This window comes from Emiliania huxleyi (genome assembly GCF_000372725.1).
Source record: "Emiliania huxleyi CCMP1516 unplaced genomic scaffold EMIHUscaffold_47, whole genome shotgun sequence".
Taxonomy (NCBI): Eukaryota; Haptophyta; order Isochrysidales; family Noelaerhabdaceae; genus Emiliania; species Emiliania huxleyi.
In genome coordinates, this window is record NW_005198467.1 from 229,532 (window position 1) to 251,737 (window position 22,206).

The following is a 22,206-nucleotide window of genomic DNA, read 5'->3' on the forward strand; positions in this document are numbered from 1 at the left end:
GGGGGGGGGGGGGAGGCATATCTCTCTCCAACACACACCCACACACACACGGTGCTGGGCTGTCTCCGCGTCTCCGCGTCCAAGGGGAGGAGCCGGCACAGCATTGACAGTGCAAGGCCCAGTGCGGTGTGTGTGTGTGTGTGTGTGTGTGTGTATGTGTGTGTGTGTGTGTGTGTGTGTGTGTCCATCTGCAGAGCCGGAACCGCGGCACCGAGGCATGCGAGAGCTGGCAGAGCTGGCAGGTCTCGCTGCGTCTGTGTGTCGCTTGACCAGGAGGTGTGTGAGTGTGTGTGTGGCGGCAGAGCGACAGAGCGACGGCCAGAGTGGCGGTGTCCCGTCGCGGCCAGGCTGCCCTCTCGCCTCTCTGTGCTAGACTGCGCAACCTCTCCGGGGGTGGGGGCGGTTTGGGTGTGGAGCGGCGGTTTGGGTGGCGGTTTGGGTGGCGGTTTGGGGGGGGTGGGGCTGGGGGGTGGGGTGTGTGGGGCGTGTGTGGGGGGTGTTTTCGGCTGTCCGCTCGCCTGCCGGCGCGCGTGCAGCGATCCGTCCTTGGCGAGGGTAACCATGTGGTCTGTCGTCTTGCGGACCTGGCGAGGTTTGGGAGAGGGGATGGGGCGGGGCGTAGAGAAGGCTGCATGGCAACGCGGGGAGGGGGGGGCGGGGGGGCGAGGGAGGGGAGGGTGTGTCAGGGGGGAGGGCGATGGGGAGGCGGCGGGCGGCGGGCGGCGGCGAGGGTGGCGGTGGGGAGGTGAGAGCAGGGGAGCTGAGGCTGTGGATGGGGCGGCGGGCGGCGGCGTGGGGCCGTGGGGCGTGGGGCCGTGGGGCCGTGGGGCGTGGGGCGTGGGGCGTGGAGGGTGGAGGGTGGAGGCACCTCCTTGCACCGCGCGAGCGTCGTCTGGATCTTGCCGTGGCGGATCAGCTCGGTCGTGAGCGAGCGCAGCAGAGCCTTGCGCTGGTCCGCAGGCTTGTTCAGCTTGCGGAACCCCTTGCCATGGCTCTGTGGGGGAGGGGTCGGGCGCCCCGAGACGTCAGCAAGCGTCCGCCGAGGTTCCGACGTGGGAGAGCTAGGCGGGGTCGGACGCTCGCAGGGGCAAACAGCACGGGGGCAGGCCCTGCGCATCGCTCCCACAGGAACGGGTTGAGGGGCGCGGGCGCCCTCTCCGCCTGGCAAAGCGGCGACGCGCTCTCGGCTGCGAGGCGGGCGGCGCGCACAATCATGGCGGGGGACGCGCAGCGCGAGACTGACTGCAGCGGCGCCGCCGCCGGAGCGACGAAGGCGGTCGCCCCGCACAGGGAGGCGACGAGCAGCGCGAGCGTGCTTCTCATGGCGGCGCAGCACAGCTCCTGTGAGCTCGGATCCGCTTTTTTTTTTGAGAGAGCGCCCCCCCCTCTCGAGGTTCTCGAGGTGGATATCCTTTGGCCGCGTTGGGTAGCGAGGATTGGTGTGACGCGATCCACGCAGGCGTGTTTTCTGGCGGCCGACCGTCAGTGCACGGAGTTGCCCCTTCTCCGACTGCCCCGGCTAGTTCCCGAGGTCGTCGGGTGTGACCCCTTCGCCGCCCGAGACCTAGCGCGGGTGGGTTGGAGGGGGGCTCGCCCCGTTCCTCCCCATCGGGCCGCGTGAGCGGCCACGCCTCGCCCCCCCCCCACCCCCGGGGGGGGGGGGGGGGGGGGCTTCGTTGTTCTACCTACCTTGCGGCCGGCGACGAGATTGCTAGAGGCGGAGCAAGCCTGCTCTAGTCTCACACGTTCGCCCCTGTCGCCTGTCTGTGTTGTTGTGCTGTTGTTTGTCTCTTGGCACCTTGGAGTGCTGGGGGGGGCGACAGGGAGGCTGGATGTGGCCTTGAGTTATGTGTACGCCCACTAGGATGTGTGGCAGCCCGCTGGCTGTGTGTCTTGTGTGTTGTGAGCTTGTTTGTGTCTGTGTGTCGCTCGTGCGTGTCGTCATCATCTGTCTTGCGTTCACCCATACCGCGTTGGTGTCCAGTCCGAGCCTGGCTGTTCTTCACCTTTCTACCTACCTGTGTGTGTGTGTGTGTGTGTGTGTGTGTGTGTGTGTGTGTGTGTGTGTGTGTGTGTGTGTGTGTGTGTGTGTGTGAAAGCGCCGTCGCAACTGCCATGTCGGCAGGTTGTAGGCTGGTGCTCTCGCCCCGCTGGCGGCGCGGACCGGTGCCGCGGCTCCCAGCCTCCTGTGGGCCCGCGGCGGCTCGCCGTCGCGGTTCCGAACAATGGGATCGGTGCGGATTCATCCCGGCGTGCAGCTGGTGCCGCTTCTTCGGCGAAATTTTGCTCAACCTACTTTGTCGACAAAGCTGTGCCCGAGCTCCTGCTGCTCGACTGCGCGGCGGAACCGGCCCCTCGATGCTGAGATGTGAGGCGCCGGCACCGGGGCTACAACGCGGGGCCATCTCCAGGCTGTCTCGGGCAACCTCAAAATTGGCGCCTCTCTCTGCTGCTGCTGCTGCTGCTGGTGCTGCTGCTGGTGCAGATGCTGCTGCTGGTGCGGCGCGGCTCTCCGACTCGACTCCACGCGGGCGTCGCGGGCATCCGACGCGGCGGGCGGCGTCGCGGGCGGCAGCGATCTCGGCTCGACGGCGGAGGTGGAGGCTGGTGGCTGTGGTGGACCTTTGAGTTTATTTGATGGTCGAGTACGAGGACTGGGGGGTCAACAGGGAGGCAGGGGGTTCGACCGGGCGACGGAGGACGGTGGGCTATCGCGGGGACCACTCAGCCCGGAGGGCGCGGTGGAAAGATCCCACCGGATGGTCTTCACGCCGGTGGGAGGCACCGAGGCGTCTCGGACGCTACACTCTACCTTAAGCTCCTGAGGGGCGCGTGGTTGTAACCACGTAGTATGACTACAACCCACCACAGACACCCTCCCGCGCCTCGCTCTCCTCGCGTGTGCACACACCCTCACCCTCTCCCCTCTCCCCTCTCTCTCTCTCTCCTCTCTCTCCTCTCCTTGTCTGTGCTGTCTGCCTGACTCAGGCACTAATTCTGCCGATGCGTGATTGTGTGTGGGCTGCTCCGAGGGGGCCCTGTGCGATCCGATGGGTAGGGAGTCTGTGCACGGGCGGTGTCCAGTGTGGAGTCTCTCTCTGATCCCACCCGTGATGTTGGGTGTGAGGTCGTGGAAGCTTTGATCCCAAGGGGGGGAGCCGATCCCACTCATAACCAACTCTCAGGGGCAGTAGGTGGGCGAGCTTCAGGCGCGCTCATCTCGATCGTCAAGGCGTCGCTACGCGCGGTCTTCCGCGGGGGGAGCTTCGTCGACGGGTGCGGGACCGCGGCGCAGTCAGTGCCGTGGCGATGCCTCCGGCTGTTTGCGGCGGGCGGCTTGCTGCTCGCGGCGATGGCGAAAAACTCGTCTCGTTGCACACCAAGGGCTTATGCTCTGGCGAGATGTGACGGGCACCTCGAGCTCTGGAACCGCAACATGACGGCATGTCGGCATCGCATCCTGCCATCCCTCGTCGTTTTGTCGTCTTTTCATCTACCGACTTTTCGTATCACGGGCACCCGGTGCCGCTCGCTGCGCCTCAGGGGCGCATGCGCCGCTCGTTGGCGTTGTACTACTTCACCGCGGGCTGCCCAAAGCAGGACTGCCTGGGGGACTGCGACGACTCCCACTCCACGCTATGGCAGACGCCGAAGGGATGCCAGGCATGCCAAGAACCTGCGTGCAAGGCGTATAAGTAAAACCATCGCTTCGAGCACGCCGCATCCGAGGACGAAAAGTGCAGACAACGGCCGATTGTGCACGGCGACGGACGCCAGTAATCTATAGCATGCAGCAAATCGATGAAATGTTCAGAGAACGGCTGGGAGTCAGAAGGCCGTTCGAGTACGAATCGAATGCATTTTTAGAGACGAAGCTGGTACTCCGTGGCACGTTGAGCACGCCGCGCCGCCTCCCGCCCATTGGCGTCGGCATCCCGCAACTGCGCCTTTGAGCAGGGGGAGGGGGGCGTGCTTCTGCTCACGCGCCACCCCCCCCCTAGCATGTGGTGAAGGCGCTGGGGGGGTCGGGACCCCCCCCCTAGCATGTGGTGAAGCCTCTGGGGGGGTCGGACCCCCCCCCTAGCATGTGGTGGGCACCCCCCAGCAGTTTGTGGGCTAGGAATAGCCGCCAGAGAGCCGATTTTGCCCCCAAAATTGTGAAATCGTGGCTGAAAGACCAATATCTTGGAGAATCTGACCAGTCTCAAGGCTAATGTAGCTCCAAAGGATGATTTTCCTCTCGAAAATACTGCGAAATGAGGCGTAAAATCAAGGGCCCGGAGGGTCTGACCACGAGTCTCTGGGGGGGTCCTCGGCCACGACCCCCCCCCTAGCATGTGGTGAAGGTGCTGGGGGGGGCAAGGACCCCCCCCCTAGCATGTGGTAATACCTCTGGGGGGGGTCGGACCCCCCCCCTAGCATGTGGTGTGAGCAGAAGCACGCCCCCCTCCCTGGAAGCGATGTCCGCCTGCTCATTTGCTTCACCACAGTGACCGCACTTCCAATCGTTAATTATGTTCCAGCTAATACGCGGGGCCTTGGCTACTGTTTAGCTTAATATTAACGTTATTAGGTACCCTCTAGTAACTGGGTACATTATTAGGCTAATCGTTTGATAGTGCTCCCCCCCGCTAGTGCCGTCGGCCTGCAACTCGAGGCGCCGTTGATAATGAGCACGAGAGCCGGTGCGCGACGGCGGCGCGGGTGATGTAGCCCAAGGTGACGACGACGGCGGAGGGGGCGGCGGCGGAGAGGGCGGCTGCGGCGCCGGCGATGGCCGCGGGGTCGCCAACCCGCCTTTGCTGCTGGTGTGGGCATCATCACAGCTCAACCTGAAGTCAAGGCGCGGAAGCTTCAGTTGGCACTTTTCGCGTCCTTTGCCACGCATATGGCGCCGCGGACCGGTCTACCGGACCCGCCCCTGATCGTGTTCTCTTCCTCGACTCGACCTTCCGCGACCTTCCTCGACTCTCGACCTGATGCTGAGTTTCCGCACACCAGCGCAGCTCAGTGGCAGTGTGCGACTAAGGGCGTAGACGCCCTTAGTGCGACCAGGGCCAGTGGTAGACAGTGAACGTGCGTGAGGCTGCTCTCTGAGCGATGACACTAGCAGGGGCATCATGAGTGTCATCGGAGCCGCTTGTATTACGACGACGCCACGCTTGCAAGGGCCGCCTAAGCGCCTAAGCATCCTAAGAGCACCCCCCGCTTAGGGGCCGCTTCGGCGCTTAGGCGAGGGGCGGCCGGCTGCCCGGGGCCTGGCGTGCCTCTGCCGTGGGGTGAGCGCAAGAGCCACTCTGCAAGTGGTGTGCGAGCGTGGGCACCATGGGCCCGTGGGGTAAGCTGGTAACCATGGGCCGTCACGGCTCACGCGTTTCAGTGAAAACCGTCGTACGTCGAGAGGGGACGGTGTATAACATTTGCAGGCCTTCTCCTCCGCCTTCGAGGAGACAGTGTAATATTCGCCGAGGCTTCGCCTCCGAGGACCAATGATGCAAACGGGGTATCTTCAAATCTTCCGCCCGGGCGACGCGCACGCCCGGAGGCCGGAGTTATTTAATATTTTGTGGGTACCCTTATCCCTTAGATCTGAGCCCTGGCCTCGACACCTCGACACCAAACCTCGACACCAACTCGACACCTCGACACCCCATGCCAACTCGACACCCTCGACACCCCTCGACACCCCTCGACACCATCTAGGCTGGTACCACGCTCGTCCGTGTCAAGGTGCCAAACTCGACACCTCGACACCGCTCGACACCGCTCGACACCGCTCGACACCGCTCGACAACCGCTCGACGCCCTCGACAGCAGCTCGACACCCTCCACACCGGGCCTCGACACCTCGACAGCAGGGCTCAGCCTTAGATGAGCCCCACGGCGGCGTCCGGCGAGGGCTCGGAACAAACGCCAGTCTCCACACTCCAACCCCCAGCACCGCCAGAGCCAAGATAAAGAAACTGCCCGAACGAGCATAGCAGCATTCCGCACTAGGTCCTCCCTCAGCCCCTACTACGCCCGCGCTGCCGGCGCGTCGCCCCGCGGCGGCGGGCGGGGGTGGCGGGCGGAGTCGCACGTATACACGCTCGGGGGGAGCCGCTTGGCCGACGCGAGGTCCCAGCACGAGGAGGGCACCGCCGCACAGTCGCACCACGTGCAGCTCGCGTCGGCGTCGCATGCCGCCCGTGCCGCGTACTGCTTGCAGGGCTCCGCCTCCGCGGCGAGCTGGGCGGGCGGGGGGGCGGGGGACCCCCCCCGCCCGCCCGCCCTCCTCTCGAGGACGGCGCGGTCGCCTAGTAAAGTCCGATCAGCCGTCGGCACGCTCGTCCATCGCCCACTTCCTCCGCTCGGGGCGAGGGGGGCGGCGCAGTCGCCGATGCGGCCGCCGGGTGGGTTCCACGGGTCGTCGTTCCGCAGCCTGGACATGTCGTGGACGTGTCATGGACGCGTCATGGACGAGGGTCACGGGTCGCCGTTCCCGCCGCCAGGTCCACACCGCGTGGCTCTCGTTGAGCTCGAGGGTGCCCCATCCATAGGCGTACCTAGAAGGGTCCAGGAAGGTTCCTGGAAGGGGTCCTAGACGGCTCCTAGGAGGTGCCCCCCGCCGTAGGCGTACTCGCGCAGCGCAGACCACGCTGGCTGTTGCGGCTCCCACGGCCGCGCAAAGTGCTCGCGGTTGCCTCCGTCTCCGACGGTGATGTGCGTGATGCCCGACTCGGGCGGGGAGGCGAGGCCGCCGCGGGCGACCTGCGGTGTCGGGCGGCGGCGCGCGGGGGGGGGGGGGGGGCGACCGGGTGGGTCCGCTCGTAGGCGTGCACGTGGCCTAAGAAGGAAGTACAGTGTGGCGTGATGTCTCTTTTTCTGGGACCGCTCGTAGAGGCGCACACGGCCTAATAAAAGAAGTCGATCTGCCGGCGTGCTTCTTCGTTCTGGGCTCGTCGAGGGTGCGCGCGGCCGTTGAGGACGAGGTCTGTTCCCGCGGCGAGGAGGAGGGGCTCGAGGTCCTCTCGCATCCTCGCGCCCTCGCTCATCGGGTGGTGGCGGTTGGAGGTGTACCTCAAAGGGGCATCACCGAGTCGCTCTCACCACGCGAGGAGCGCAGCTCCCCATATCTCCCCATATCTCCCCATATCTCCCCGCTCCTCGTCGCTCCTGTGTGACCGTCATCTCCCGTCTAGCGTCCACCCATACCGCGTTGGTGTCCCTGTCGCTGGTCGGACTGTGTTTCGCCTTCCCATCAATCTATCCGCTCCTCGTGGCGGTGGGAGGCGCGTCACGGCATGAGACGCGGGGAGATATGGAGAGATGTGGGGAGATATGGGGAGATATGGGGAAATACGGGGAGGTACGGGGAGATACGGGGAGGTATTGGGAGATACGGGGAGATACGGGGAGATATGGGGAGATATCATGAGAGGCGCGCCACGGCGTGTGCAGCACTGCGATCAGCCAAGGCGTGCGGCGGCGGTCGACCGAAGCAAGGTCGCGCGTGAGCCACTCATGCTGCGGCGAGCCTGCACGACATGTCCCGGACATGTCCAGGACATGGCATGGACCTGTCAGCCACTAATGCTGCGGCGAGCCTGGGCCGCTCGCGGCGTACGAGCAGAGCATCATCACATGCGCCGGCCCCGCCTCGAGAGAAGGAAGGGAGGGTCACTTTCCTGGTGGGGCAAGGGCCAGGCAGCCCTCGCATCCCCACACGGGCTGGAGCCGGCACGGCACACTCAAAGTGCAAGGGTCGGTGCAGGGAGGTGAGCACTCCACCTCGCCCGGGAAGGCTGGGTGGGTTCGGGTACCGTGGGGTAGGGGAGGGTGGGTTCGGGTACCGTTGGGGTAGGGGAGGGTGGACCCACCTCTGCCGGGAAGGCGGAGATGTGGGGGAGATATGGGGGAGTGGGGAGATATACCTCGAGCGAGTACCAGAGGAAGGAGTCGGACTGCGCTGCGGCGTGGCCTACCAATAACTGCTTCGCGATGAATGATTCACTGTGAAAGGAGACGGTCCGCGCGGCGGCGTGGCCGTTTGGGTACCGCCGCGAGTACGCCAGCCAGTTCTCGCCCCCGCTGCTGACCTAGGGTGAGGGTCAGGGTTCGGGTTGGGGTCAGGGTCAGGGTCAGGGTCAGGGTTGGGGCAAGGGTAAGGGTACGGGTCAGGGTAAGGGTCAGGGTCCGGGTTGGGTTTGAGTAGCTCTCGCCTCGTGGTTCCCTCCGACGTGCGCCACCGGCACGCCCGCCCACAGGCCCTCGAACAGCCGCGCGTACGAGTCCCACCGGCGGTGGTCGCCTGGGCGGGGCACAGGAACCGGTCGGAACACAGGCACGGGAAACAAGAAATCGGGCTGCCGGTCCCACCGCCGGTGGTCGCCTGCAGAGGGAAGGTTCCGAGAAGGGTCTCTGATCCAGCGTGTGAGCCCGTCTCGGCGCCTCTCCCTCTCGGCGCCTCTCGGCGCCTCTCGGTGCATCTCGGCGCATCTCGGCGCATCTCGGCGCATCTCGGCGCATCTCGGCGCATCTCGGTGCATCTCGCCGTCAGCGTACGAGAGGTCTCCGCCCAGTAGGATGGCGTCGATCGAGCCGTCCTCAGCCGCCTGCGAAACGGGCTCGGCTCACGCGACTGCGCGGCGGGAGGTTCACGCCGCCCCTGGTTCCCCGCCACCTGCTGCAGCCCGGCCCCCATATCTCCCCATATCTCCCCATATCTCCGCCACCTGCTGCAGCCCGGCCACCGTCGCGCTCGAGTTGGTTGTCTGCCCCAGGTCGGCGACAACGCCAAACCGGACGGCGGGCGAGCCCGCGGCCTACGTTATGACGGTCGTAGTTTTGGGGGCGGCGCCCCTCACGGCACCACACACTGCCGCAAGACAGCCAGCGAGCCGGCGGCGTGGTGAAGCGGAGCGACCGCGAGGACCTCTCCTGGACCTTTCCTGCTGCGCTGCGGACGCGGTACTCGTACTCGGTCGCTGGCTCGAGCTGCGTGAGCTGGACCGAGTGCAGCACGCTCGACGTGTAGATGCAGGACGGGTCGGTGTAGCCTCCGGGGCAAGCGTCCGCTGCCTGCAATGCCGAGTACACGGACCCACTCGGACCCGGCACCGCCGTCCACGAAGCGGCATCAGAGACCGCTCGAACCTCGACCACGGACGGAGCGGTGGAGGTGTCGTTGTCGGACCAAGTCACGTGAATGCTGTCGACGCTCGCGCCGGTGAGGTGGATCTGCTCCGGGCCGGCTCGTTGAGCGTTGCGCGGGTCTGAGAGGGGGATGAGCGGCGAGCCACCGACCCGGTTCGAGGGCCGAGTGGTGCCAGAGAGCGCGGTGGCGAGTATGTGCATCATACCGGCGTTCACTCGAACGCCATGCACATGGCGCGGAGCAGCCCCGGGTTGGTGTCGAACCCGAGCGGGTCCTGATATTAAGGTGGAAGTCCGGGTTCTGTGAAGAGGGTCGCTCGTCGAATGCGAGCCAGTTCGCTCGCGACGCCGACGCCGACGCCGCCGCCGGAACGACCGCGGCGGCCGGTCGAGCGGCCGCCCCGGCCAGCGGCCGTATCGAGCCTGCCCGTCGCGAAGGTGCGGACCTCACGCGCCCCACCGGCCGCCCGCGCCGCCGCGCCCACGTCGCTCTCTCGAAGCCGAGCGCCACGCCGCTACGACTCCCATCGCGACGACTCCCGTGCTCGCTCCTGGCGCAGGCGATCGACTCCTGACACCCATCGAGCGGATGGGCGCGTTCCCGCCGCGACCCGGTACTCTCGAACGACTTTTGAGGGCAAAAGGTGCCGCCCGAGCCCATTCCCGCCGCCCGCCGCCCGAGATCAGCTGCCACCGGCCAGCGCGCGCGCGGAGACCTGCCGCGAGCGCCTCCGTGGCCCTAGCTGGGGTGATTAGCAAGCGCCTCGGCACTTTAGATTCGCCCCTCGGGCTTTTCCGCGCGCGTGATCAGTCTCGCGTTCTCTCCTTTTTCAGGCGCCTGTTTTCGGCCTCTGAAGAGCAACCGTCGAGGCGTCGATGCTCGCCTCCACGCCCGCGCCAGACCTCCGCGATTGGGGCGCCTTGTCGACGGGATCAATTGTGATTCCGGGCGTATTTTTCGGCGATTTCATTCGCACGTCGGCGACTCTTAGTCGCTTCTCCGTGCTAGGAGGCCTCTGTATTGTGTTTGTGAGGACTAGATCGAAACTAACATTTCGGCATATGCGAATGAAATCGCCAAAAAATGCGCGTTCACTCACAATTCATGTGTATATGAACGGTGCCGACGGGTTTGGCGAGCAGCGAAGCCGTCCAGGCGCAGCAACGCGACGGTTTCGGAGGCCGACGGCTCCGAAAGAGCCTCCCGTTCGAGGCCGGCGCGGTCACGGTACCTTGGAGGCCACAGACGTCGCCGGAGCGGCACTCCCGGGGCGCCACTCCCTCACCCGGTCAGGGGGGGGCAACCACAGCCCGCCTCACCGTCCGTGGAGCTTCCGTGGTCCGCCGCTTCGGCTTCGATTTTCGACCCTCCCGAGGCTGCTAGAGCAGCCCCGCGGAGCCTCCCGGATGCACCGGCACACCGTCGTCCAGAACGCCGGCGCACGCGCTGCCCAGTGACTGGGCGGGTCGGCCCCGACTAGGGGCGCGCCCAGCCGGGCGGAGAAGACCATCACCACTCGAGGTTCGTCGCACCGTCCGCTCCGGTTTTCGTCTCGAGCGGGTCGTGAGACGGCCGCGAGAGCGAGCACCGCGGTCACAGTGCCGTGGAGGCCACAGACGTCGCCGGAGCGGCACTCCCGGGGCGCCACTCCCTCACCTGGTCAGGGGCGGCCAACCACAGCCCGCCTCACCGTCCGTGGAGCTTCCGTGGTCCGCCGCTCCGGCTTCGATTTTCGACCCTCCCGAGGCTGCTAGAGCAGCCCCGCGGAGCCTCCCGGATGCATCGGCACACCGTCGTCCAGGATGACGGCGCACGCGCTGCCCAGTGACTGGGCGGGTCGGCCCCGACTAGGGGCGGGCCCAGCCGCGCGGAGAAGGCCAGCGAGCTCGAAACACGTCGCCGCGGCCGGCCGTTTCGCAAGCCTGAGCGGGTCGCCAGACACCCGCGAGAGCCAGCAGCTAGAGCGCCGTCGTAGCCGCAGATCGAGTCGAGGAGCTTGATGTCCACGGTAGCAGTTGTGGAGAGCGGTGGCACGGTGCGTGTAGACGCGTCGATTGAGGGCTCCCTTTCGAAACGCGACGGGTACGGCTTGACAACTGCCAGTACAGTTTTACGCCGGCCAGCGTGAGAGCACAACAGGGAGCCGGCGACCCGTACGCTTTGCGCGTGGCGACTGGTGGCTGTCTGGAGCTCGTGTGAGCTGGGCCGACGCGTGGCCGAGCCGAGAGGACCAGCGAGCGACCACGTTGGCGATGAAGCTTGGCGGCCGGCGCCTCGTCGCCAGACGTCACAGCGGCGTGGACGTAGGAGTGTGCGGCGACGGGTACCGGCAAATCCGGCCCGGTGTGGCCGGCAGCTGCCTAGCGCTGGCCTGTGGCCGGCGCCGCGGTGGCGGAGAAGGCGTCTCGCCGCCGTGGCGGCGCTCGACATGTGCGAGCGTGATGCCATCGTGCGGGACGACACCCGTCTCAAAACCCGGACTGCCACCTTAAATGAACTCGGGGGCACAGGACGCGGTACAAACGGGGTACACCAAAAGGCACAGGCTGCCTGCACGGCGTTCACTCGAACGCCATGCACATGGCGCGGAGCAGCATCGGGTTGGTGTCGAACCCGAGCGGGTCCTCCTCCCAGTCCCGGTGCCCACCCTCCGCGTCATCCTGCTCATCGTGCGCGTCGAGCACCCTGCCGAGGCACAGGACCGTCCCCTTGGGAACGCCTGCCCCTCGCGCGCGCGGGAACTCTCCCTGCACCGCCATCACGAACTTCTCGCGCGCCCACTTGCCGCCACGGCGGCAGTGCTGGGGCGCGCGCTCGCGCAGCTCCTCGTAGAGCTCCTCGGCCCTCGCCACCTCCGCCGCCCAGCCCTCCGCTGACGCCTGAGCCGCCTTCTTCTCCCTGAGCGTCTTGAACACCGGCGGCGGCGCCGGCGATGGCGCCACCTCCGGCTCGCCCGCCGCCTCTGCAGCGCGCCGCCCCTTCCTCGCCTTCTCCTTGAGCCGCTTCCTAGCGCTCTTGGTCAACGCCGGCGCCGCCGCCGCGGCCTGGAGGCGCACGAGGCGCTCGAGTCGGCCGTCCAGGCGCTCGGGTACTACACGTGCGCGGTCAAGGAGGCGCGCAAGTCGCTCATGCCCGCCGAGCCGCTGCTGCAGCTCATCGAGAAGCTCGAGGTGGCGCAGGCGCGCGTCAACGAGCTCACGGAACCTGGTTTGTGGAGCTCCCACAGATGTTCTGACAGAGACCTGGCCGTTCTGACAGCGTTCTGACAGCGTTCTGACAGTGTTCTGACAACGTTCTGACAACGTTCTGACAACAGCGCAAAATCCTCCCCTCTCTTCACAGCTCAGGGGCTCTGACATTCCCAGTTGCCCCGCTCCTTCCCTCTTCCTGTCTTGAAGTCTCCCTCCGAGCCACGGACGGACTCAACACACACAACACGTCCTCCCAAGCGCCAAGGCGACACTCTCACGTTGAGGCGTAGGCCTTGTTCTGACACAAACTTGGTCCCCGTTCTGACACAAACTTCAACTTTCAACTTCGAGTCCAAGTTTGCCTGTTCTGACAATCTGTTTTTAAAAAGAAATGCCGTTAGAGACACCAAGCGGGAGCGCAAACAGCTGTAACCGTCGAGCAGGAGCACGCCACAAGACCGCCATGCTGGCTCGAGGCAGCAAACGCGCTCTTGGGATGGTCTGCTCCGCAGCCAGGAGCCCCGCGACAGAGCCGAAGAAGCCGCGGCCCGGCAGCAGCAGGCCGAAACGCCGCAGCACAAAGCGCAATGCGCGGGCCCGGCGGTCCAGGTAGACGCGAAGGCTGCATCCAAGACGGCAGCCTCGGGTCACGCGCGACCGAACGTGCCGCTTGCGCCGCCGCCGCGCCGTTCTTTGGCACCACCGCCAAACGGCCCTTGCTCCTCCGCGACACTCGCCGCAGAGACGGCGCTTGTCGCCGCCAAAGCAATGAGGTCGATACTAGCGTCTATAACTTGCCACAAGCATGCTTTACAAAAGTCCAGCGGAGCTGGACTCGCAGAACGGCCGTTCGCGCGCGCTGTGAACAGCGCCGTGGTTGAACACTGTTCAACGTCGTTGAACACGTGACGGTCCAGTAACCGAAGGCGTCGTCCTCGTCCTGGACAGCCAGCACCTCGGCGAGGGCGCCGTCATGGAGCACGTAGTCGCCGACGCCCGCCCAGCCCTCCGACTCGCTAGCCCGGCCTGCCGCCGCCTCCGCCGTGGCCCCAGCCGCGGCCTCCGCCGCAGCGCGCGCCGCCTACCAGGTACTTTCCGGCAGCTTTCCGGGGTTTGCCCCTTTGTGTGTGTGTATATGCTCGCTGCCTTCACCTTCGCCGCGGCGCTGCTGCACACCAGCGGAACGGCGCGGGTCGCTCGCTGCTGCCCCCCCGCCGCCGCCGTGCTCCCGGCAACCGAATACATGCTCCGGCAGCTGCAGCCAGCGCAGTCCATCGGTCTGCTGGCGGCCTGGGAGAAGGCGTCCCGCGACCTGCGCGCTGCTGGCTTTCGCGGGCCGCAGGACGAGGCGATCGGCGAGCGAGCGCTCAAGCTGAAGCAGCTGGCCGAGACGCTACCGCGCGTCAAGTCGACGGCGATGATCCTCGGGCTGTGTGAGAAGGGCTCGCTTTCGTTTGAGACGCTGGAGGAGCCGCACAAGTCGCAGGCTGAGACGCTCTCGCGCACATCCCTCCGAGGCGAGCCGCCGTGGGGCTCCCCTCGCGGACACCCTCACCTGGCCTTCGGCATTGCGCACCGTGCTGGGGGCTGTGCGCACGCACCCTCCCTCCCTCTCCGCCCGCGCAGCCGCAATCTCCGCCGGCCGCGGCTCCGCAATCGCCTTCGTCTCGCAGTGGGAGGACCACGTCTCGATCGACGCGGTGCCGGCGACAGCTCGGCTGCAGCTCGGACGAATCTCGGCTATCCCTCGGCTCCATCTCGGCTCTCTCGCCGCCTCCACCTCCTCGCCCTCGTTCGCCCTCGTCCGTCCTCCGGCTCCGAGAGGCACTGCAGTGGACGCTGCCCACGTGCGCCGCAAAGTCGGAGTGCGCCTGGTCACAGCGCGCCGCTGTGAAGAGGGAGAGGGGGGGAGAGGGGCGGGGGGGGGGGGGGAAAGGGGAGGGGGGGCGGGGGAAAAGGGGGGGGAGAAAAAAGGAGAAAAGGGGAGAAAAAGGGAGAAGAGAGGAGAGGAGGAGGGCGCCCAAGGAGGAGCGAGCTTCCCGCAGCTCACGGCTCACGGCGTCTCTTGCAGTACCTCGAGCTTACCCGAGATTACCCGAGATTACCCGAAATTAGGTTGTTGTCAACCCGCAGTACCTCGAGCTCGGAGAGGCGGCGGAGGCAGTGCTGCTCGCTGACATTGCGCAGCGCGCGCGTGCCGCGGGCGTGGCCGACGTGAGGTTGCACCCCGCCTACCAGGCCGACGGAGCTGCCTTCTACGAGCGGTGCCGAGCTCCCTCCGAGAAACTTGCGAGACGCCGCCGAGATGCAGCCGATATCCTCCTCCCCCCCCCCCCCCCCCGTTCCACGCCTCACCGCGTCAGCCCCTCTCTGCTCACAGCCGCGCTGATTTTTCTTCTTCTCCCCCTCTGCTCACAGGTGCGGCTTCGTCGCCGCGGCGGGCGGCGCAGAGGGAGCGCCGCTGCGGTTCGCCAGCGGATCTGAGGCGCCAGAGGTGGCGGCGGCGGAGCCGGCGGCGGCGGCTGAGGCAGTGGCGGCGGAGCCGGCGGCGGCAACGGGACCAGCTGGGGCGGAGGCTGGGGCGGCGAGAGAAGGGGCGGCGGAGAAGCAAGGCTCCACCGACTCTACCTCCGATCCAAGGGCCTAGGCGGCCCGCCATGATTTCTTTAGCCGTGTGTGCTGGCTTGCCTCGGTATGCGTGTATGGCCCATCTCGGCGAGCCGTCGGGCGATCTCCTCTCACGCACGTCTGTCGTTTCTCTCTTGTTTTTTGAGGTGGATGTTATGTATTATGATAAACTTAACTTGGAGCACTTTAGATCAGCAGGAGGATGGGGTACGAAGAGATTAGGAGCAGCAGGGACCCGCGAGGGACCATGTGGAAGTGCGCAAGCGGAGCGGTAGCGCCTGAGCTCCCGGGCGGCTGCGCCGGCCGCGCGGGCCGTGGGCGCAGCGTGGGGCCGGGAGCGGCCGGCTCCGTGCTCATGTATCCAGCGTCTCTAGACGATTACAAAGGATCGGACGTCACGCACATTTTGACAGGGACGTCGGAAATCGGACACATCCACTGGGACGAGTCAATTCATTCACTAGAATGACTAGAAAGAGGGCACCCATGGGGGGTGATCGCATCCCCCCCAATGGCGGCGGGCGCCGCAGAGCCGGCATTGTGAGAGTCAATCCCCCCCATTGCGCGCGCGCGCAGGACGCGAACGTCGAAGACGTCTACTCCGTGATCGTGCCCCTCAGCCAGAGGCGGCTTCACGTCGTATCGCGGCACGTGTACCCGCTGTGGCGAGGGCCACATCCCCGCCGGCACCATCCAGTGCCCGACGTGCCACTGGATCCTCGACGAGACCTGGGACGAGCACGAGGTGTACCATTGGCAAGATGGCAGCGACATGCGCTGCCGCGCTTGCGGCGAGCTGTGGTCCTCGAAGGTACAATATTGCCTGGGGGACTGGTGCGGCGGCCCCGTCGAGCCGGTCGACGGCTCATGGCATGTTGCATGGAGACTCCTGAATTCGGCAAACCCGGAGCAGCTGCACACTACGATACCTACGTTTGCCGGCGGCCGCTACGAGAGGGAGGATGTGGAGGTGGTCCGCATCAGTGGGCCACGCCCGTCGCCCCGCCCTGACCCTAGTGCCGCTGGCAGCTCGAGCACGCACGCGAGCCTGGCGCCGGGCAGCGTGGACCACGAGGACGCGGCGATGCCGAGCGAGCAAGCGGGCGCGGCGTCCGCGCATGTGCCGGGCGACGCCGCCCCCGCAGGGCCACCCGACCCCATCGCCCAGACGCCCGCCTACCCACCGCCGACGGGGCCGGAGCACGGGAGGGAGTTTCGCTCCGACGAGGACGGGGACGGCCCCACCGGGACCGAGGCCGAGGGTGTCGCCTACGCCGAAACCCTCGCCGAGGCCGAGGGTGTCGCCTACGCCGAAACCCTCGCCGAAGCCAAGCGCGCCGCCGACGAGCGACTCCGCGCCGCTCTCGCCGCGTGCCCGCTATCGGGAAAGGTGATGAGGAGGGGCGAACACGTCGAGTACCTCACCACACGGGTGTCCCCCCCGGAACGCGCCAGGGCCGGGTGGGCCGATGACCCGCCGCCATCGGCCTATCGACGGGCGGCTGGAGCGGTCATCCTCGTGGGCAGCTAACGGGGGCAGCCGAGTTGGCGCCTGGACGCCGCTCGAGGCGACGCCCCTGCGCCCTCCCGGCTTTGCGACCCTCCCGGGCTGGCGTACTCCCGGGGAGCAGCCCTCCCGGCTGGCCGTGGGTGCGAGGAATCGCAGGCTGGGTCGTGCACTCCGGCAGCCCCTCCTGGCCTCGCCCCTGCCTCCCGCAGCCTGACCGAATCCCACGGGTCCACTTGACGGTGTGGTTTCCACCGTCTTAGGTAACGAAACACACCCTAGCTAAGGACAGGGTCGGACTGTGTGCTAGTCCGAGACCTACGACCCGCAGAGGTATTTTCTTCTGGAGTCGCTCCCGTGGGGTGACCATGTCTGCCATGCCTCCGTCTATAGACACTCGGGCCTTGGAGCCGCCCACGTCGGCAACGACCGTGGCTACGACCGTGGCATCCAGCGTCAGCCACCTCTGCCACTTTGTGCACGAGTGGCTCGACTTTCGCGTGCCAGAGCTGCTCGCGGCGGCCGAGGCGGTTGGCGTTGACGTCTCTGCGACCGACGCCGACATCGACGAGCTCTCTGCCGGCGCGGGCGGCGTCTACCTCCCCGTGAGCTGCTCCAGCGGCTCCGCCGGCCTAGCGCGAGTCGCGGCGCGCGCGGTGCTCGTCAAGCGCTTCGTCGAGGTGTGGGCGAGCGGCGCCTCGATTGCCGAGCTGGAGGGGCGGCTCCGCGCGTGCCCGGCCGAGGTGTACGCGCCGTACCTGCGCGAGGGGTCGAGCTTCAAGGTGGTGGTGGACGGGTACGGCGGGAGCGCGAGCGAGCCGGACCGCCTCGAGCTGATCACGCGCCTCGCCAAGCTGCTCTCTCCTCGCGGCAAAGTGCGGCTCAAGTCGCCCGACTACACGCTCGTCCTGCTCGTGGACTTTGTCGGTCCTGCTGCTGGTGGGACTGCCGGCGACGCGGCGGCGGGCGCGGGCGGCGGCGGCGGTGGCCGCGGCGGTGACCGCGGCGGTGAGGGCGGCGGTGAGGGCGGCGGTGACGGCGGCGGCGGCGGTGGTGGTGGTGGCGGCGGCGGCGGCGGCGGTGGCGGCGGCGGCGGCGGCGGGCCCGCCGCGGCTGCCTTCCGCTTCTACTTTGGGCTCGAGGCTTGCGCACGCCCCGCACTGCTACCTTGGCAGCCACACTTGGGAAGATGGGGCTGGCTCCGGACGGGTGTGAGCCGCGGCAGCCGACGAGCCGATGCCAAGCCCCCCGCCCCCCCGTCCTCCCCCCCCAAAGGTTGGCGTTGGGCAGCGGGAGCTGGTCGGTCGACTCGACCTCAAGCGGCGGAACTACATTGGCACCACCTCCCTCGACGCGGAGCTCTCGCTCGTGATGGCCAACCTGGATTTAATGAACGAATCAACCAGCGAATTAACTCATTAATTAGGAGCTCTCGCTCGTGATGGCCAACCTGGATTTAATGAACGAATCAACCAGCTAATTAACTCATTAATTAGGAGCTCTCGCTCGTGATGGCCAACCTGGATTTAATGAACGAATTGACGAGCGAATTAACTCATTAATTAGGAGCTCTCGCTCGTGATGGCCAACCTGGATTTAATGAACGAATTAACCAGCGAATTAACTCATTAATTAGGAGCTCTCGCTCGTGATGGCCAACCTGGATTTAATGAACGAATCAACCAGCGAATTAACTCATTAATTAGGAGCTCTCGCTCGTGATGGCCAACCTGGATTTAATGAACGAATCAACCAGCGAATTAACTCATTAATTAGGAGCTCTCGCTCGTGATGGCCAACCTGGATTTAATGAACGAATTGACGAGCGAATTAACTCATTAATTAGGAGCTCTCGCTCGTGATGGCCAACCTGGATTTAATGACCGAATCAACCAGCGAATTAACTCATTAATTAGGAGCTCTCGCTCGTGATGGCCAACCTGGATTTAATGACCGAATCAACCAGCGAATTAACTCATTAATTAGGAGCTCTCGCTCGTGATGGCCAACCTGGATTTAATGACCGAATCAACCAGCGAATTAACTCATTAATTAGGAGCTCTCGCTCGTGATGGCCAACCTGGATTTAATGACCGAATTAACCAGCGAATTAACTCATTAATTAGGAGCTCTCGCTCGTGATGGCCAACCTGGATTTCATGACCGAATCAACCAGCGAATTAACTCATTAATTAGGAGCTCTCGCTCGTGATGGCCAACCTGGATTTAATGAACGAATTAACCAGCGAATTAACTCATTAATTAGGAGCTCTCGCTCGTGATGGCCAACCTGGATTTAATGACCGAATCAACCAGCGAATTAACTCATTAATTAGGAGCTCTCGCTCGTGATGGCCAACCTGGATTTAATGAACGAATTCACCAGCGAATTAACTCATTAATTAGGAGCTCTCGCTCGTGATGGCCAACCTGGATTTAATGACCGAATCAACCAGCGAATTAACTCATTAATTAGGAGCTCTCGCTCGTGATGGCCAACCTGGCGAGGTGCGGGCCCTCGCAGCTCGTCTTCGACCCGTTCTGCGGAGCCGCGAGCCGCCTCGACCTTTGACACGTCCATGACACGTCCGGGACATGTCCGGGACATGTCCGTAGGCTGATGGACTACTCGCTGCTGCTGACACGTCCATGACACGTCCATGACACGTCCGGGACATGTCCGTAGGCTGATGGACTACTCGCTGCTGCTGACACGTCCATGACCCGTCCATGACACGTCCGGGACATGTCCGTAGGCACCGCGAGCTGCCTCGTCGGCGCCGCCGCCTTTGGCGCACGCGTGCTCGGCTCCGACCTGTACGCCCCGGTGCTTCGCGGCGCGGTGCGGTCCCGATCTGGCCCTTCCAAGGCGACTCAGCCGAAGAGGCAGTCGATCGGCCTCACCTTCGAGCAGTACGGGCTGCCCCCCCTTCTCGGTCTCGTCCATGCCGACTCGGGGCGCGCCGGCTGCCCGCTGCGCACGTCCCGCGCGCCGCCCGTCGGGTGCACTTCCTAGACACCTCCTAGACACCTCCTAGACACTTCCTAGACACCTCCTAGACACCTCCTAGACACCTCCTAGACACCTCCTAGACACCTCCTAGACACTTCCTAGACGCCTCCTAGACACTTCCTAGACACCTCCTAGACGCCGCCCGTCGGGTGCGGAGGGCGGTCGCGTCCCCTCTTTGACACGTCCATGACAGTCCATGGCACGTCGCTGACGTGTCCGGGACACGTCCGCAGGCGGCCGCGTCCCTTCCTTGACGCCATCATCACCGACCCGCCCTACGGCATCCGCGAGCGATCGGCGACGCTCGACGACGCTCCGCTCTCCGAGCGAACCCTCGAGGAGGCGACACTTCCTAGACACCTCCTAGACACCTCCTAGACACCTCCTAGACACCTCCTAGACACCTCCTAGACACCTCCTAGACACCTCCTAGACACCTCCTAGACACTTCCTAGACACTTCCTAGACACTTCCTAGACAGCGAACTCTCGAGGAGGCGCAGCTCGCCTCGCACGTCCCTCGAGGCATGTCCACGACACGTCCACGACACGTCCGGGACACGTCCACAGGCGCAGCTCGCCTCGCACGTCCCCCGCACGGCGGCCGCGCCGCTCGAGGCGATCTTCGCCAACCTCTTCAAGACGGAAGGTCATCATATTTCTGTTTTCACGCGCGTACTGTCTCTTTTCAGGCGACCCTCGCCGACCGCTTCAAAACAGAGGAACACGTCTTTTTATACGCGCGTACCTGTCTCTTTCCAGGCGATCCTCGCCGACCTCTTCTCCCTCGCCACGGCCTCTCTCGTCCCGGGCGGGCGGCTGGTCTTCCTGCTGCCGTGCACCCTCCCCCTCGCCGAGTCGCTTGCCCTCCTCCCGCCTCACCCGACGCTCGAGGTGCCTCCGCGGGGACGAGGAGGCCGCCGAGGCAGGCAGAGGCCACACGCCCCTCCCAGCCGCCCGTGCCGGTGCCTTAGGTGGTCGGCGCGTGCGAGCAGCGCATGGCGGCGCGCTGGTCGCGCTGGTGCGTCACCATGATCCGGTCGGCCGACGGCTCCGCCGAGGCGACGACGAGCGGCGCCGAACCCTCTCCCGCCGGCGAGGAAGCGGCGGTGCCGGACTTGCGCCGCACTATTTTTGAGCGGAGATGCGGCGGCGGCGGCGCAGCGGCGGACAGGCCCGTTGCGCCCGTCCTCCACCCAGAGCTGCAGGAGAAGGTTGCGCGCCGACGGGCGGGCTATTCGCGCAACGGGCCGCCGGCGCCTGAGGCATGCGCACAGAACGGCGGATAGCGCGTGCGTGGCGAATGCACGCCGGTTCGTCACCACGAGTCGGGGCGTTGGGTCCATTTTTTTTATCGAAATGCATGCACATGCATATATACGGTTTTACACACACCGCACTCTAAAAACTAAAAAAAGAGTTTACTTCTCGGGGCCCCTCCAGGGGGCGACCCCTCCGGGGAGGTCGGCCTTCCCCGTGCCGGTCCTCCCCAACCAACCCCGCCGGCAGAACGAGCTGCCGGCCACATTGAGCGGTTCGTCCGCGTCGCGCACTCGTCCCAACCGCGAATCGGGCGCCGCAGACTCGTTCTGCGCGCCTTTTTTTCGTATCATTTTGGTAACAGCCAGCCCAAACGCGTTTGATTCATGCTCGAAACGCGGCCAGCCAGCCAGCGGGTCCTCTTCGTGTGCGGCACGTCGGGCGGCCGGCGCGTCGTGCTGTACCGCTTCCCTCCCGAGGATGCTCCCGGCGCCCTCCCGCTCCCGCCCAAGGTGACCGCCTTCTGCACCGCCGACGAGAGCGCGGGCGGCGCTCTTGGAAGCTTCACCTGCAATGTGCTCTCCGCCAGCGGCACGCGCCTCTTCCTCTCGGTGGTCACCCCTCCGGCCGGAAACGGGCCGCCGTCGGGCGAAGGCCCGCAGAGCCTCGCGCTGCTCTCCACCGCGCCGTGCATCCTCGACGCGCAGCGGTGCCTGCGCGCGCTCTCCAAGCTCTACCGCTCCGACGCCGCGGCGCGCGCCTCGCTCCCTCTCCCACAGCGGCAGCGCTCACACCCGAGTCTGCGCGAGGGTGGAGGCGGACGCCTCGCCGCCGCCACCGGCATCGGCCGGGCGGGAGGCGAAGGCGAGCGGCCGCCTCGCCCCGACGACTGGAGGGAGAGGCGGCGGGCGCGCAGGCAGCAGCACGTCACGCGCGTCTTCCCGGACGGACGTGGCGATGCCACCGGCGGCGGCAGCAACGATGGCGGTGGTGACAGTGGCGGCGGCGGCGGCGGCGGCGGCGGCGGCGGCGGCGGCGGCGATGTCTCAGCGAGCGCCATCGTGTCTGCGGAGACGCGCGTGCGCCGCACGCTCCGTCGGCAGAGAAGCGACGGCGGCGTCGGCTGCGCTCCTGCCGTCTCGCTCCACCGGTGGCTGGAGGCGCCCTACCCCGGGCCGTTGCGCGTTGTCTTGCGTTAGCCGTTGATAGCACGCGCCTCGCCCCGCCCTTGTAGGCGCGCTGTGCCGCCCGCCAGCTCGACGTGCTCTCGCTGCTCGAGGAGAGCGCCGCCCCGGCCGCCTCGCTCTGGCCGCAGCCGAGCGCAGCCAGCGGCACGCTCGCTTCCGGCGGCGGCGGCGGCGGCGGCGGCGGCGCGCGGGTGGCGGGCGGCGTGGTGGGCATGGAAGGGTGGGGCGACTGGAGCGCCGCACCTATGCTCGCGCTGTGCGGCGCCGAGCTCACCGTGCTTCTGT

General features: G+C 66.1%; 7 protein-coding genes across 7 annotated transcripts in view; 4 read left to right on the plus strand and 3 right to left on the minus strand.

The window, feature by feature from the left end:
• EMIHUDRAFT_416208 (hypothetical protein) overlaps positions 1–1,323 on the minus strand; it is a gene marked incomplete at its 5' end in the record, with an annotated part of 2,123 nt that extends 800 nt beyond the window's left edge. The window contains 3 exons of the mRNA XM_005768031.1: positions 517–584; positions 869–994; positions 1,210–1,323. Of these exons, the coding sequence (XP_005768088.1) occupies positions 517–584; positions 869–994; positions 1,210–1,323 (308 nt within the window). The remainder of the gene's footprint in view (positions 1–516; positions 585–868; positions 995–1,209) is intronic.
• Positions 1,324–3,113: 1,790 nt separating this feature from the next.
• Positions 3,114–3,699, plus strand: EMIHUDRAFT_211214 (hypothetical protein; the record flags this gene model as incomplete). The annotated part of the gene is made up of 3 exons (XM_005768032.1): positions 3,114–3,120; positions 3,210–3,472; positions 3,544–3,699. The coding sequence occupies 3 exons, from the start codon at positions 3,114–3,116 to the stop codon at positions 3,697–3,699; spliced, it is 426 nt and encodes a 141-aa protein (XP_005768089.1).
• A 3,248-nt stretch (positions 3,700–6,947) lies between these two features.
• EMIHUDRAFT_59254 (hypothetical protein) lies at positions 6,948–7,515 on the minus strand (the record flags this gene model as incomplete). The annotated part of the gene is made up of 2 exons (XM_005768033.1): positions 6,948–7,025; positions 7,393–7,515. Coding segments are annotated over 2 exons (201 nt in total), but the record flags the coding sequence as incomplete, so codon positions are not given.
• A 4,182-nt stretch (positions 7,516–11,697) lies between these two features.
• Positions 11,698–12,293, minus strand: EMIHUDRAFT_103178 (hypothetical protein; the record flags this gene model as incomplete). The annotated part of the gene is made up of 2 exons (XM_005768034.1): positions 11,698–12,180; positions 12,234–12,293. The coding sequence occupies 2 exons, from the start codon at positions 12,291–12,293 to the stop codon at positions 11,698–11,700; spliced, it is 543 nt and encodes a 180-aa protein (XP_005768091.1).
• Positions 12,294–13,462: 1,169 nt separating this feature from the next.
• On the plus strand, positions 13,463–14,811 carry EMIHUDRAFT_211218 (hypothetical protein; the record flags this gene model as incomplete). The annotated part of the gene is made up of 4 exons (XM_005768035.1): positions 13,463–13,916; positions 13,954–14,012; positions 14,443–14,591; positions 14,778–14,811. The coding sequence occupies 4 exons, from the start codon at positions 13,463–13,465 to the stop codon at positions 14,809–14,811; spliced, it is 696 nt and encodes a 231-aa protein (XP_005768092.1).
• Positions 14,812–16,830: 2,019 nt separating this feature from the next.
• On the plus strand, positions 16,831–20,851 carry EMIHUDRAFT_451662 (hypothetical protein; the record flags this gene model as incomplete). The annotated part of the gene is made up of 3 exons (XM_005768036.1): positions 16,831–17,385; positions 20,237–20,368; positions 20,449–20,851. 3 exons carry the CDS (start codon positions 16,831–16,833, stop codon positions 20,761–20,763), a joined length of 1,002 nt encoding a protein of 333 aa, XP_005768093.1. The 3' UTR covers positions 20,764–20,851.
• Positions 20,852–21,611: 760 nt separating this feature from the next.
• Positions 21,612–22,206, plus strand: part of EMIHUDRAFT_451663 (hypothetical protein) — a gene marked incomplete at its 3' end in the record, with an annotated part of 6,443 nt that continues 5,848 nt past the window's right edge. Inside the window, exons 1-2 of the mRNA XM_005768037.1 lie at positions 21,612–21,894; positions 21,969–22,206. Coding sequence (XP_005768094.1) covers positions 21,692–21,894; positions 21,969–22,206 — 441 coding nt within the window. The 5' untranslated portion in view covers positions 21,612–21,691. The remainder of the gene's footprint in view (positions 21,895–21,968) is intronic.